Here is a 14891-nt window from a genome sequence, read left to right on the forward strand (position 1 = left end):
TTTTTGTTTTTGCTAGTTTCTCACTATGTTATTGGTGTAAGTATAATTCATTTTGATTTTCTTTTCTTTTTACTAATGATATTTGTCTGGGTGGAACTAATGTTGAAATAGATGAAAATTGTCACTCTCACATTAAAGGCTTCCATGAGAAATTGCATTGCACATCTCACCTGGTATGGCAACATTACCTGCCGTCAGTCATCTGAAAATCTCTAAAGTTTGTCTCCTATGCCGTGGTCCAAAATCATATGACAGGCCATTTAAGATATGAAGGGAATCAGTTGATGATAACCTGACTGTGTCCCAACTGCAGTTTTTTTTTTTTTTTTTTTTTTTTTTTCCAACCTCTTAATCTTAATTTCCTGCCATCTGTCCTGTTCAGTGATGTCTTTGAAGGTTTGAACATGTGGCTTATTGCCTAGACAGTGCTAATTCACAATGTAATCTTCCTTACCTTTCTGTCTGAGTGACATGTGTTGGTGGGCAGCTGAGGATCTGGACAACAACCATCAAAGAGGATTTGGCTGAACTTTCAGGTCCATAGGTGATTGGCCTTTTGATGGTAGAATCATGATTGGTTAGCCATCTCCTGTGACCTTTCTCAGTACTGCCATGCATGAATCACTATGATTTGAGATGTTGTGTGGGCCAGGGAAGAAGCCAGCTTAACCCGACCAGGGTAAATACTGTTGCAACAATAACTTGATCTTAGGCAATACAGCCGAAATGCCAGCAATGTCTCAACTGGTGCAGCCACACCACCCATTGTCGGTCATCTGAAATGCTCCAAAATGTGTCCCACATTGATGGTCCAAATCTATATGATAGGCCGTTTAAGACATGAAGGGAATCAGTTGATGACAACTTGATCCTAGTGGACAGAACAAGCGAAATTCCGACGGACAGAAGTTGGAAGTCGTTCATAAAATGTCTAACCTCAGCATGAGAAAGAAATACAAAAATGGAAATAATACATTTTTCCAGGCTAACCTAAACAAAAGCACAAGCTTGAGTTCGTCATAAAAATTTTTTCACTATTTTGTTTTCATACTTCAACAACCTGAGAACCAATTACATTTGTTCAAAATAAATTTTACTCTAAAACTAAGTAGCATACTTTTCCTTTGGTCACTTCTATTAGATGCTACAAGGGGTAAATCCTTTGGAATGCTGTACTTCTAAGGATACTAGTGACTTTCAGATTTCTTGAAATGTTTGCCAGACTATCAAGTGTTTCCATCTCTTTTCAGGATTAAAATCTGTTTTTATTTACTACTAGCAGTTCAGCCTGGCTTTGCTCGGGCCCTATGTACTGTTCATAACTTTATGTGCATATGTAATATGTAGGTGTGTGTATATATATATATATAAAAAGTTTGACTCTTGTCCAGATAACCTACATCTAAAATTTCAAGTGTTTAGACCCAAAATTGACGGAGTAGTTTGGTAGAGCCTGCAAGGGTCAACTCTTTCAACTTTGACCTCTTGGCAGCCAAATTTTCACCCAAAAACTGATTAAAAAAGCTTGCTGCATGTCTGAATACCCTTTTTGTAAAATTTCAAATGTTTAGACACAAAATTGGTTGAATAGTTTGCTAGAGACCGCAAAGGTCAAATCTTTTGAACTTTGACCCCTTGGTGGCCAAATTTTCATTCAAAAACCAATTAAAAAGCTTGCCCTATGTCTGAATACACTTTATGTAAAAATTTCAAATGTTTAGAGCAAAAATTAGCTGAGTGATTTGGTAGAGACTGCAGAGATCCAATTTTTTAAAAACTTTGACCTCAATTTTGACCCGTTAACATTTATTGTTCGGAATCAAATCAAATTAAAAAGTTTGATCCATGTCCAAGTAACCTACATCAAAAATTTCAAGTGTTTAGACTTAAAATTGGCAGAGGAGTTTGTTAGAGTTCTCAAAGGTCAAATTATTGAACTTTAACCCTTTGACAGCCAAATTTCTGTCCGAAAACCGATTAAAAAGATTTTCCCAAATCTCAATATCCCTTATGTGAAATGTCGAGTCTGTATACTGAAGATTGACAGTAGTTTAGTAGGGAAATGTACACACACATACACACAGAGACAATTTTTCTTTGATAGATATATAGATTAAAAGAAAAAAATTAGTTGAATTTCTACTCTGCTATTAATGATATTATGAATATTCAATGTATTATCTGTTGAAATGAACCTTATATGAACAATCTAAGATATGCTTCAATGTTTTCTTTTTTAGAGAGATTTTACTCAGTGTTTAGACTGGCTTGATCTATTGGTGTTAATGGCATCTGTGCCTATGGGTAATAATTATTAAATTGAATTTATATATAAAAAATGTATTCAATTATGTTCTTTGTTTATCTACTTTGTAACAGAACCCTTAAAAGAGGATGAATTTATCAAGTTATGGAAAGGGATGCATTACCAGCTCTGGATGCAGGACAAACCACTCATTCAGGTAAGATGTCACCTTTTGATCTCTTGATCAGCTGTATCTTTGTCAAACAATGTAGAAACTAAAAAGAAATATTGGACACTGATATAAGTATTAATTCATTTATTGCGGATTATTATCCTCATCTTTCTTTAGTTCTTGCTTCACAGCGTTTCGGCCAACTATTCCTCCGGCCTTCATCGGGTGGTAACCGCAACAGGATAGGAACTCTGAATCTCCTAACTGCATTCTCAGCAATTACTGCCATCCATAGTTGTCTCACCACATTTTGGCCAAGTAAGCCTTTGGCCGGCTTTGGGTAGGATTGAAACCGCTATCTTCAATTCTCACCTGGAACCGTAGAGATTCAACATCTTTATCCACTGCGCCATGGGCCCCGAAGGGTGATCAAGATTGGATTTCTTGGTCTATAAATTCATTTAAAAAAATTTTTATTGTCTGATCTTCCATGGTTGGGTCCGTACCGAATGGTATATATATTATTTACTTCATTATTGAGATGAGTATTATCTATTAATTTATTTATTGCGGACTATTATCCTCAAAATGCAACCTTGATCGCCCTTCAGGGCCCGTGGATAGAGATGTTGAATCTCTACGGTTCCAGGTGAGAATTGTCTGAAAATAGCGGTTTCAATTCTACCCAAAGCTGGCTAGAGGCTTACTTGGGCAAAACGTGGTGAGACAGCAACAACTATGGACGACAGTAATTGCCGAGAATGCAGTTAGGAGATTTGGAGTTCCTATCTCGTTGCGGTTACCACCGGACGAAGACCAGAGGAATAGTTGGCCAAAAGGTCATGAAACAACAACTGAGAAAGATGAGGATAATAGTCTGCAATAAAATAAATTAATGAATAATACTCAACTCGGTAATGATTTCCAATTAAATAATATATATACTGCTATAACTAGTTAGAAAGTATTTCTAAAAAGAATACTTATAAAATCTATGTAGTATAAAAACTGATAATTTTGTTTGCTTGCAAATGCAATTCATTAGAGGGTTAAAAGATAGTGATATGATTAGTAACTACGGCATAAGTGGATGATAAAAAGAAAAAATGCACAATGTACCAGTGTTGACCTAATATGTTGTTTAATATCTTTTAAAATGTAACCTTAATATTTTACAAAATTACTATGAAAAAAAGAAAATTAAGAAATAAGTCTTTATTTACTTGCATTCTATTGCAGTGAGATGCGGCACAAGGCTGAAAAGTGAGGGGGAATTCTGGCTGGTACAAAAATAGCTATGAACAGATCTTCAGTTTTCTTTCGTAATGATGCTTTAAGTAGTTGGCAACACACCGCTCTTCCCTATAAAACAATGGATGAGCACTAGTGATGGGACGATTCCAATATTTTTCCTGATTCCGATACAATTATTGATGTTTTAAATTCTTGATTCTGATTCTTTTAAAACCTTTAAATATTTAGTTATAGAGTTGATTTTATTTTTTATTTTCCGATTACAGTAAAACTCCATGTAATATGTGTATATATTTTTGCAAACATAAAAAATATACTTATAGATGATGTATAAATTTTAGTTTCACTGCTACTCTATATAAATAAAAAAAAGATGTCTGTGTGTAAATATTTAACCAATAAACTCTTAAACTACTGGTCACATAACACTGAAATTAACAGGAAATACTAATCGTACACCAAGGATGGTTTATAATGAGTAAAATCTTTGTTTGGATGGAGTAATAACGCGTGCAGAAATATTGACAATTTGAAATGCAAAATGTTCGTTTTAACTTGTTGACATATTTGTTACTTTTGTGCATGCGCAAATTCATTCATAGCTTGAAGTGATTTAATTTTACATCTTATCTATTTGTCGATAGTTCAAACAGTAGAGAATATGACTGGAGCGCTAAATATTTTGACTTGCAACCTTGCATGGCACTGGATTCATTTTTTTTTTTTTTTTTCTTTTTTTTCTTTTTTTTTTGAAATCAGTACTACATATTAGGTACAATATAATATTCAAGAGAGAATTGGTTTTGTCATAATAAATTCGAAATCTGTATGAATTAAAATATATTTAAGCATCCTCACTAATTTAAAATAAAAATATATTTATCATTTGAAAATTAGTACCAGCAGTGGGAAAATAAGTTTTAAACAAAAGAAATAATTAAAGAAACCGTTTTTGGCATCAGAAATTAGGCGCAATTTTTTCTGATTCCAATATGGATTCTAACACCTTAAAAATTCCTTTTATCACCCCCCCCCCCCCCCAATTCCAATTAATCATCCCAGCACTGATGAGCATCCTTCCTAGAACTGAGCTCTACTATACTTCACTGGTGGTTCAGGTCAGTTCATAAGTTGTCAGAATAATGGCCAAAGACATATTCCCAGCTGGTATGAAAATGCTGGTAGAACATGGTCACCACAAGAGAAAAGTTTAATGCAATAGCTGTTTAGTATGATGTTGCTGGTGTCTGTAGAATTGCTTATCTCTCTGACAGAAACCTTATCTATATACAGGCATGAAAGAAGTAAATAGACATCCTTATTATCATTAAATATTAGTTTAAATGATAAAATATGAGTTACGAAGCTGTTGAAAGTAAACCCAAAATCCACTTATTACTCTCTTCAGTACTCAGAGCTTCCCACACCATTTCTTTTTCAATTTTTATCACTAGTCCAGATACTACTTTAACAACTTACAAACTTCTCAGTTTTATGAAAACTTTGTATTCAACAGTAATAGTACTTCCAAACATCCTTCTTGTCATGTTCACTTGTGTCATTTCTAATTCACTTTTTTCCAACAATATCTATATTTGGCTTTGCCATCTGTTTAGCTATTCTGAATACTTCATTTTTGTCATTTCTTTTTGGAATTCTTGCTTACTTGCTCGGCCTTCACCTTGGCTTTGTAAATTACTTTTGCTGTTATCTTTGCCATCTGAAATATTTTTATTCACTAAACCCTTTTTTTAATTCAATTCATTTCCACATTTTTTTTTTTTTTTTTTTTTTTTTTTAATGCATTTCTCAACTTCCTCATTTCACCACCATGTCACCCACAAGTCTGGTTACTTTCAACAGTGTATCCTTTTAACTTTTTTTCCTTTTCTACAAGACCTGGAATGAATTTGGCAATCAAATACTCATTCACTTAGTCTTCAAACATGCATTTGATATGTTCTTCATTCAACCTCCACACCCTTTTCCTGAGACAAACTTTCTTTACCTTATGAGCTTTCGCAAAAATTCCAAATATGTTTAAGCTGTGTCACAATTTCTTCACCAGATCAATTACTTTCCCATCACACAAGAGCTTTCTGTCCTTTTTCTTTACCAACGGATAATCTACTTGAGACTGCCTTTGATGTTCAGCCTTATTTCTTTTTCTACCAGGCCCTTGTCTGCACCATTTGCCTTTATGGCTGCGAGACTTGGCCTATGTGGGCAAGTAATCTATGCAAACTGGAGGTATTCAACTATCACTACCTTTGTCACATCCTCTGTGTCCACTGGCATCAGTTTGTCCCCAGCAGTACAATTCACACTTGCTGCAGGATCCACTCCCTTAAAAAAATCTCTCCTTATGAAACGCCTCCGCTGGTTCAGCCACGCCCTTCAATGATACTCAGGTGACTTCATCCATGAAATCATTGATCCAGTTTCACTACTAGGCTGGAACTTTGAGGTGATCAACTCAAAATCTGAATCAGGACAGTGATGCCGGACGCTAAACTGATTCTGAGCCCATACCTTTTATTTTTAATCGCCATACCTGGTCAGCCAGTGCTCGGGATGTGGTGAAATTGTTGGAAAGAGCATGCCCAACCAATCATGGTTGAATGCAGCAGCGATGACCATGACTACCTGAGACTTGCTCTTCCTGATTCAATTCATATGTAATGAGATGACTTTGCTTTTTATTAAAAGCAGTCTTTGCGACAAACGTATCCATGCCAAAACAAAATTCTAAACTCCTTTCTCTTTCCATATTCCTTTCACCGTATCAATTTCTTCCATGAGCACTCTCAATAGCAATATGATGATTTGAATTTCCTGTAACAAGTACTTCTTTTTCATCAACTTTACTAATTACTGTAATAAGCCTATCATAAGATTCATCTTTCACTCAAACCACATTGTGTTGCATTCCACCAACTGTATTATTAACAATATCACTCGCTTTAATTCTCATCTTTTAAACAGTATTTTTTATTAAACAAAATATTTTTATACCTTTTTATTTATTTATTTATTTTTTTATAATAAATTAATTTAATAAAAAATATAAGGAATTAAAAAAAGTAAAGGACCTAATTTGTCTAAACACAATTTTAAAGTGGAATCAGCACAATTAATTGAAATGACATGAAGTAGCACATATATTTGATGTAGCACATATATTTCATGTAGCACATATATTTCATTTCACATTAAATTTTGTTTTGCTGTAACATTTACTGTGGTCCTGATGTTAACATAACTGCCATTGTTTACACAAAGCTGAGTATGTTGAGATGAAGGAAATAAAAGCACTTGATAAGGAGGAGACTTCTGAAATATTGTGATATTTTGGCTTCACACATACAACTCTAATAGCATTACAAGCGTATGCTGTATTTTTGTGGACATCGGAAATATTACATACCTAATGTGCTTCAACAAGTCATATCTTTTTTAATTGGGGGTCAATTTTTAAAAGAATTACATTGCTGGAAAGAGAATAGAATAAGCATTCCAATGATAATTTATTTTTCTTTTATATGTTCAATATTTTTATGCTCAAAGTTAAAAATGAAAAAAACGGTAAAAAATTACGATAGCAAAAAGGGAAACGTTTTTTTTTTTTTTTTTTTTTCAATGTTTACATTCATACGTTACATTTGGATACATATACGCGGGGTTAAATTTGATTGGATATCGCTGAAATTTTACAGACTATATAAACGAAGAAGTCCATCTCTACTGATGTACGACTACAGGAAGCAAAGTTATGATCGAGCAAAGTTGACAAAGAATATTTCAAAATTGATAAGATAAATCTGTATATATCATCCATTTTCATATAGATAATAGTTTCAGAATTATTTTCATGTATAATATGTAAATATTTAATAATTATTAATTGTACGGAAATTTCTTTAAAATGTTATCTTTTATAGAAATTCAAGTTGCTTAAAGGGAAACGATGACAGTGATGGCAAGCTATGCGTTAACCATTGCTGTCAGCATATTAACGAGTTTGTATTCTCTTAAAAATAGAAAACTTTTTTTCTGCTTTCGTTTTGAAAGCAGAAAAAAGTTTCATTTTTTTTATTCTGGGTTTGTCAATTTAAAAAAAAATTATGAAGTTTTTTTTAAATTTGATTTCCAAACAATACTATTTTGTTGTTTTTAACGCTTGTAGTACACATGTACTAAAAGCATTAAAAGAGCAACAAAATGTACTAAGTACATGCATTTGTTTACTAGTGGTAAAAAAAAAACCCCAAACAAACAAACAAAAAAACAAAAACAAATATATAACAAATAAAAGGTACTTCTGCACTCATGCTACCATGCTGAAATAATAACGTTATTATTTAGAAACCCATTCTTAACATGGGGAAGGAGGGGTGTTTTGTTAACTATTTTTTTACTTTCACCTAACAATTAAATAAAATATATCGTGAAACTTGAATTTATTTTTAACTCATTGTCAAGACCATTTTTTCAAATCTGTAAAACAAACCCGTTTTTTTTTTTTTTTTTTTTTTTTTTTTAACTGAAGATATCTAAATAATAATAATAATTAGGTGCTTCGATAAAAAATTTCATTGTGATGCATTTTGTAAATTTTTACCTTGTTTCCACCTGAACAATTTTCTTTAAAATGGCTATCTTTTAATGTTTTAAGGTATGCTGAAAACGATTATCGCATTTAAATTTTCTGCAAATAAGTAATTTTCCGGATATCAAGCAATGTCATTTTTTATGTTATTGCTGGTGGCCATCTTGGTACATGTGTTTGCGCATAGTTTCTCAGGGTTACATTTGCGCGCTCATGCATACCAAGATGGCCACCAGCGATAACATAAGAAATGACATTGCTTAATATCCAGAGAACTACTTATTTGCAGAAAATTTAAATGTGATATTTGTTTTTAGCATAACCTAAAAAAGTAATCATTTTAAATGTTAAGGTGGAAACAAGGTAAAAAATTACCGTTTTATTTCTTTGTTTACATAGTTGAATTTTCAGTAAAACAACAGAATAGAAATGACAAAAATTACCATCAACTGGTGAATATATAGTTGTTGCTTATCAGGATTCCTGGTATCCTGGTAGTGTGAAAGCTACATCAAGGATTCCTGTACAGTACGATTTATGGTTGCATCCCCAAAAATAGGGGTATATTTTTGGCCAGATAGAGAGGATTTACAAAATTGAAAATTGGACTGGTCCCAAAATGCAAAAGTTCTGGTCGACTATGGGAATTTCCATCTTTTAAAGAAATCCAAAATCTATATGAAAAATTTTCTTTGATTTCTGAGATTAATTCATATCTACTCAAATTTTTTTTTTCTTTGAGGGGAGGAGTAAATACCGGCCATGAATACTCTTTAGACATTCAATGACTACACTCAGATTAAACTCTCCTTTGTTGAGGAGGCAGGAAAATGCCTGCTCTCAATCAAGCTATATTTAAATACCACTATAATACTTAGTTTTGTTCATGAATAGACACCCACTGTATGATACCATGCGCCAGTTTAAAAAAAAATTGAAATTTGTACATCTGAATTTATAATTCATGGCTTATGGTAAAGAGATACATCAAATTTGACTGCATAATCACAAAGCGTACACAATTTTACATAAGTGCCAAGTTTCATGAGAATAACTTTTAAGCATCTGTTCATGCAAGTTGATAAAATAGCAATTATCTAAAAAGAAAAAATCAACTTGTAATACTAATACTTATAAATGTATTCATCTGGCAATGTTTTTGTCTTTTAAATTTTGTTTATTACTTGCTGTGTGACATATATATATATATAGAGAGAGAATATAATTACATTGATCTTCTTAAATAAGGATTGATATATATAAGAAAATATATTTCTACAGAAATATATTTTCTTATATATATTTACTTCCATAAATTTGTGTTTATTTGTGTATTGATATTCATATTAAAAACTCTTTTTTTTCTATTTATTGAAAAAAAATGCAAGTTTTTTATATATAGGTCTTGGACTTGCATTCATCTGCAAAAGATCTAGCTAATTTGCATATTCTTTTATACATTCATTTTAATTATTATTATTATTCCTTATTAGTTTTTCGGTTTTCTTATGGGATGCTCATCTTTTAGTTAACTATTATGTATAATTATATTCATGCAGATATTCTACATGATTTATACGTGTGTAATATTTGTAAAAAGCTTATAGAAGTACAAACCTCTTTATATATGTGTGTGTGTGTGTATATATATATATATAATTTATGTATGCGTATATACATTTGTTTAAACAATTTGCGTTCCAAACTCCTGTCAGTTTTTGATCTACAGGCATATATATAGGGTATTTGAACCCATGCAAAACTTTATATTTGGGTTTTAGCCGGGGGGGGGGGGTCGGTGCAAAAGTGAAAAAAATTTTTTTTAAAAATGGAATTTGCCAGGTCGGTTGAATGACAGCATTATGAATATGCATGCGTAACGTAATAGCTATTGGTTCATCTTTTAATTTTTAGCCTTGCAACAAACATCTCTTCATAGCTCAGGTATTAGCGTCAAATGGAAAAAGTAAATTGTAAGATGTTTTGGTTTCAATTCTCGGTGGTGGTGCAAAAGTCACTTAAAAAAAAAACTTTTTAAATCATTACTATATATTGGATCAAATTATAATAATGAATACGAAATTTGCATTAATCAAAATAGCATATTTTACGACCGGGCAATGCCAAGCGGCCTGCTATATATATATATATACACACACACACACACACACTAGCAGGTTGCCCAGCATTACTCGGTCATAAATTATGCATAAATATTATATTTTAATTCATGCAGATTTCGTATTTATTATTATCCAATATATAGTAATGATTTGAAAAGTTACAAAAAAAAATTACTCTGATACCATCCACTAGAATCAAAACCAGAACATTTAGCGCACTAGCCTTAGTCATTATTAATCTTTCCAGTTTGAGCTACTGACAGATGGATACACAAAGTTAAAAATTAGCTATGAATGTTTAATTTTGCACTTGCGCAAAGGTGAAGCAGGCGTAATATTTTTTTTTGCTTATCCTGCCACGGTCAACTGTTTTGTTTTCAATATTGACCCCTTAGCAGCAATTTTTATTGGCTAAAAACCAAATCGAAAGCATGCTATTGGTTCAAAGACCAAATATTCAGAGAAGGGTTTAGTAGACACACACACACACACACACACACACTGACAAAGTCACTTATATATACACACCCATTTGTGAGAATGTTTCATTTTAAATTTTATGCAGAATGTAGAAAGATTCTATTTATATAGAATTCAATGAAATAGTGAAACGAAACCAATCCTCTAATAAGAAACCATAAAAAATAAGTAATTAACGCTCCGTTTTTCACTGGAATCAGGAAATTAGTTAACCTTCATAAGCGTCAAGGATGAGATGAGTGTTCATCTTGAAACGTTTTAATTTGAATAAAATAAAAAATGCATCAAGTGCGCTTGAAAGCCAAATACAACATAATATTAGGAAAATAAACAAATATTTTACAAACTTTTTATAAAAAAAAAAAGTCCAGGCATCTTTAGTACTGATCAGTTGGATTTTTATTTTCACCTATATATATATTGCATATATACAAGGGGTGTGCAATAAATAATGCCCCTGAATCACTTCCCATAGAAGTAGAGAAATGAAACTTAACACAGTTATTATTCTTTCTCTACATAGGAACCACCCAGAGTTATGCATTTCTTCCATCGTTTGATGCAGCTCTGGAGACCGTTATTGTAGAACACCCCAGGTTGATCCTCCAACCACGACGTGACTTCAGAAATCAAGACTGCATCATCTGGGAAACGCTTTTCTTTCAAAAACAACTTCATGGCTAGGAAGAGGTGAAAGTCAGAGGGTGCAAGGTAAGGAGAGTAGGGAGGATGGGGTAGAATTTCATAACCACACGCCTGTGCTTCTGATCTGACGACATGCGAGTTGTGGACCGGAGCGTTGTCCTGTAGGGGGAGGGTACCTTTGCTGATCTTGCCTCGCCTCTTGATTTTGATAGCTTCCCTTAATTTCCTCAAATGTGAAGCGTAATAGGCTCCTGTAATTGTGGTACCCTTTGCCAGGAAATCTGTCATCACTACTCCGTCCTGGTCCCAGAAGACTGTGTGCATGACCTTGCCAGCAGAGGGCTGCACCCTTGCCTTCTTTGGAGGTGATGAGTCCGAGTGCTTCCACTGCATTGACTGGGCTTTGATCTCTGGATCCTAGTGATGGACCCAGGTTTCATCTTGTGTAATCAGTCTTTTGAAAAACTTTGACTCATCTTCTTGGCACATCTCCAAATTCATCCCCGACCACTCGACGCGTTCTCGCTTCTGGAATGGTGTGAGCAACCTGGGAATCCATCTGGCAGACACCTCATGCATATGCAGATGGTCATGAATGATAGTTTCCATAGACCCTGTTCTAATCTTGACATATTGGGCTATTTGGCGAATAGTAATGCGCCGATCTTCCCAAATGGCAGCCTCAACTTGACGGACAGATGCCTCATCAATGGCAGAAGGAGGGCGACTAGGTCTGGGAGCTGCTTCCACAGACTTCCGGCCATGTTTGAATTCACGATGCCAGCGTTTTACAATGTCATATGATGGCATAGGGGCATTATCAACATAAGTTTATTTCATTTCATTAGAAGTCTGTGTGCGTCCTTTCAAATACAAAAACCAGATCACTGCTCGGCATTCAACAGGCTCCGTTTCACACCTGACTCATTTCAAACACCTGTAAAACAGAAAGTAAAATTAGTTTAGAGCTGTAATTTGCCACATACCCCGTAGAGATATAAATCATTGCACATGTCAAATTTTAGCTTGATCAGACAACTGGAAGTGGGTCAGGGGCATTACTTATTGCACGCCCCTCCTATGTGTGTGTATATATGCATATATATGTGGGTGTATATATATGCATATATATGTGTGTGTGTGTATATGCATATGTGTGCGTATATATGTGTGTATGTAGGTAAATGCATGTGTGTATATGTATATGTATATGTGTGTGTGTACGTATGTGTATGCATGCAGGTATGTGTGTGTATGTATATATATGTATGTATACCGATGACCGTTTTCAGTGTCATGTCTGCTTGAGTGTGTGAATTCGCCGGCAAGACTAAAAAAAATAATTTTCGGGCTCATGGACTTTTAGTGTCTCAGGGAGTGGCACTCGTCTGACAAGACGTTGCAATCATATATATATACAGGGGTTGGACAAAATAATGGAAACACCTTGAAAAATCAAAGAAATTTATTTTAATATGGTGTAGGTCCACCTTTTGAAGCAAGTACAGCATTAATTCTTCTAGGTATTGATTCATACAAATTCTGAATGGTTTTCAAAGGAATTTTTGCCTCTTCTTCCGTTAGAACAGCCTCCAGTTCTTTTAAAGACGATGGCGGTGGAAATCTACTTCTTAGTTGAACCTCTAAAATCGACCATAAAGGCTCGATAATGTTGAGGTCTGGGGATTGTGATGGCCAGATAAGATGTTCTAGATCATCAGAGTGCTCATCGTGCCATTGTTTAACAATTCTAGCTGTATGAATTGGGGCATTATCATCTTGTAAAAAGGCATCTCCATCAGGAAACAGTTCCCTAACCATAGGATGGACTTGGTCACTCAAAATTCTCAAATAGTCGCGGCTGTTAATTCTTCCATGAAGGGAGATCATTGGCCCTGCAGATTTCCAAGAAATGGCTCCCCAGATCATCACAGAACCACCGCCATGCTTGACGGTTGGGAGAAGGCAGGTGGGATCATAAGCTTCTTTGGGTTGTCTCCAAACGTGCACATGGCCAGAGGTTGGAAATAATGTAAAAGAGGATTCATCAGAGAAGATCACATTTTTCCACTGTTTTCCATTGGTTTTTGACAGAAGAGGTTTTCTGATTGCAGCTCTTCCATGGAATCCAGCCTTGTGCAGCTCCCTGTGAACTGTTTTTGTAGAAACTGGGGTCTGCAGGTGCTCATTGAGTTCAGCAGTGATTTTAGGGGCAGTAGTCTTGCGATCTACTCTCACAATTCGGTTTAAAGCTCAACAGTCTCTTTCAGACAGCTTTCTCTTTCTACCAGAATTTTGCTTAGCCGAGTAAGTTTTCCCTTCTTTTTTAAAAGCAGTCATCACTTTTGATACAGTACCTCTTGAAACACTAAGCATTTGAGCAGTTTCGGTTACACTAGCGCCTGCCATACGAGCTCCAACAATTTGTCCTCTTTGAAAATCCGAAAGGTCTCCCATTTCTGTATATTATGATAATACCTGTAAAAAGAAACAGCTATTTTAAATACCAGCTTCACTAGAAAACATAAAACACACAAAAATATTTCATTTTTTAACTGTTCTATATCATATTAGAAAATTTCAAGTCAAAATGTCAGGTGTTTCCATTATTTTGTCCAACCCCTATATATATATATATATATATATATATATATATATATCTTCTATTGTTACTCTTATTTTTTTTATTTTATTTTATTTTTATTTTGTATAGAATAACTTGTTGTTACTGCTTTATATATTGTTTTCTATTGGTTTTCTTTCCCAGGAAAAACTCGTAGATGATGTCTGTCAACTGGTGCATGACTTCACTAATGAGACGTATGCCCTGATGTTTATAAAGACCTTTTTTGACACAGAAGCCCGAGAATGGTTTGGCTTAGATCAGTGGCGAATGAACAAATTCATGATGGTTTGTAGAATTTAGACATCTTCATTTTTCAAAATGTTTAATGTTTCTTTCAGTTTAACTTTCTTTCTCTATATATAATTAATTTTAAATAGTGTAAGATGTTGATTATAAATTAAACAACGCGATTAAAATAAAGCGGTTCGAAAACCTTCAATTAACAGATAAAATGTTATAAAGAGCAAAATGGATACTTATGCAGAATAAGGACGATTTATATATTTGATGTTACAAAGATAATTCATTGTAAAATAAAACAATATTTTTATTGTCACAAAGAAAATACAATGAATTAGACAATTTTTATGAAACTTTAAGAAAATTCAAATAAAAAAAACATTAATTGTAACGTAAGTTCCATAAATAAATATTTATTTTTTTAAAGAACAAAATAGTAAACAAAAAAATATATATATATATATATATATATATATATATATATATATATATATATA

The 14891-nt window shown here is 33.6% G+C and overlaps 1 protein-coding gene across 3 annotated transcripts in view; it reads left to right on the top strand.

Annotated features, from left to right (window-relative positions):
• Positions 1–14891, top strand: part of LOC145277748 (uncharacterized) — an 81476-nt gene that overhangs the window by 17698 nt on the left and 48887 nt on the right. For all 3 annotated transcript variants that reach the window (XR_013868200.1, XM_080129465.1, XM_080129464.1), the window contains exons 2-3: positions 2380–2462; positions 14296–14439. Coding sequence is in view for 2 of the 3 variants with exons in the window: in XM_080129465.1 (XP_079985591.1) it covers positions 2380–2462; positions 14296–14439 (227 nt within the window). In the remaining variant the exon portion in view is untranslated. The remainder of the gene's footprint in view (positions 1–2379; positions 2463–14295; positions 14440–14891) is intronic.

The sequence above is a fragment of the Euprymna scolopes genome, chromosome 6 (genome assembly GCF_053919585.1).
Source record: "Euprymna scolopes isolate OS-2025 chromosome 6, ASM5391958v1, whole genome shotgun sequence".
Taxonomy (NCBI): Eukaryota; Metazoa; Mollusca; class Cephalopoda; order Sepiida; family Sepiolidae; genus Euprymna; species Euprymna scolopes.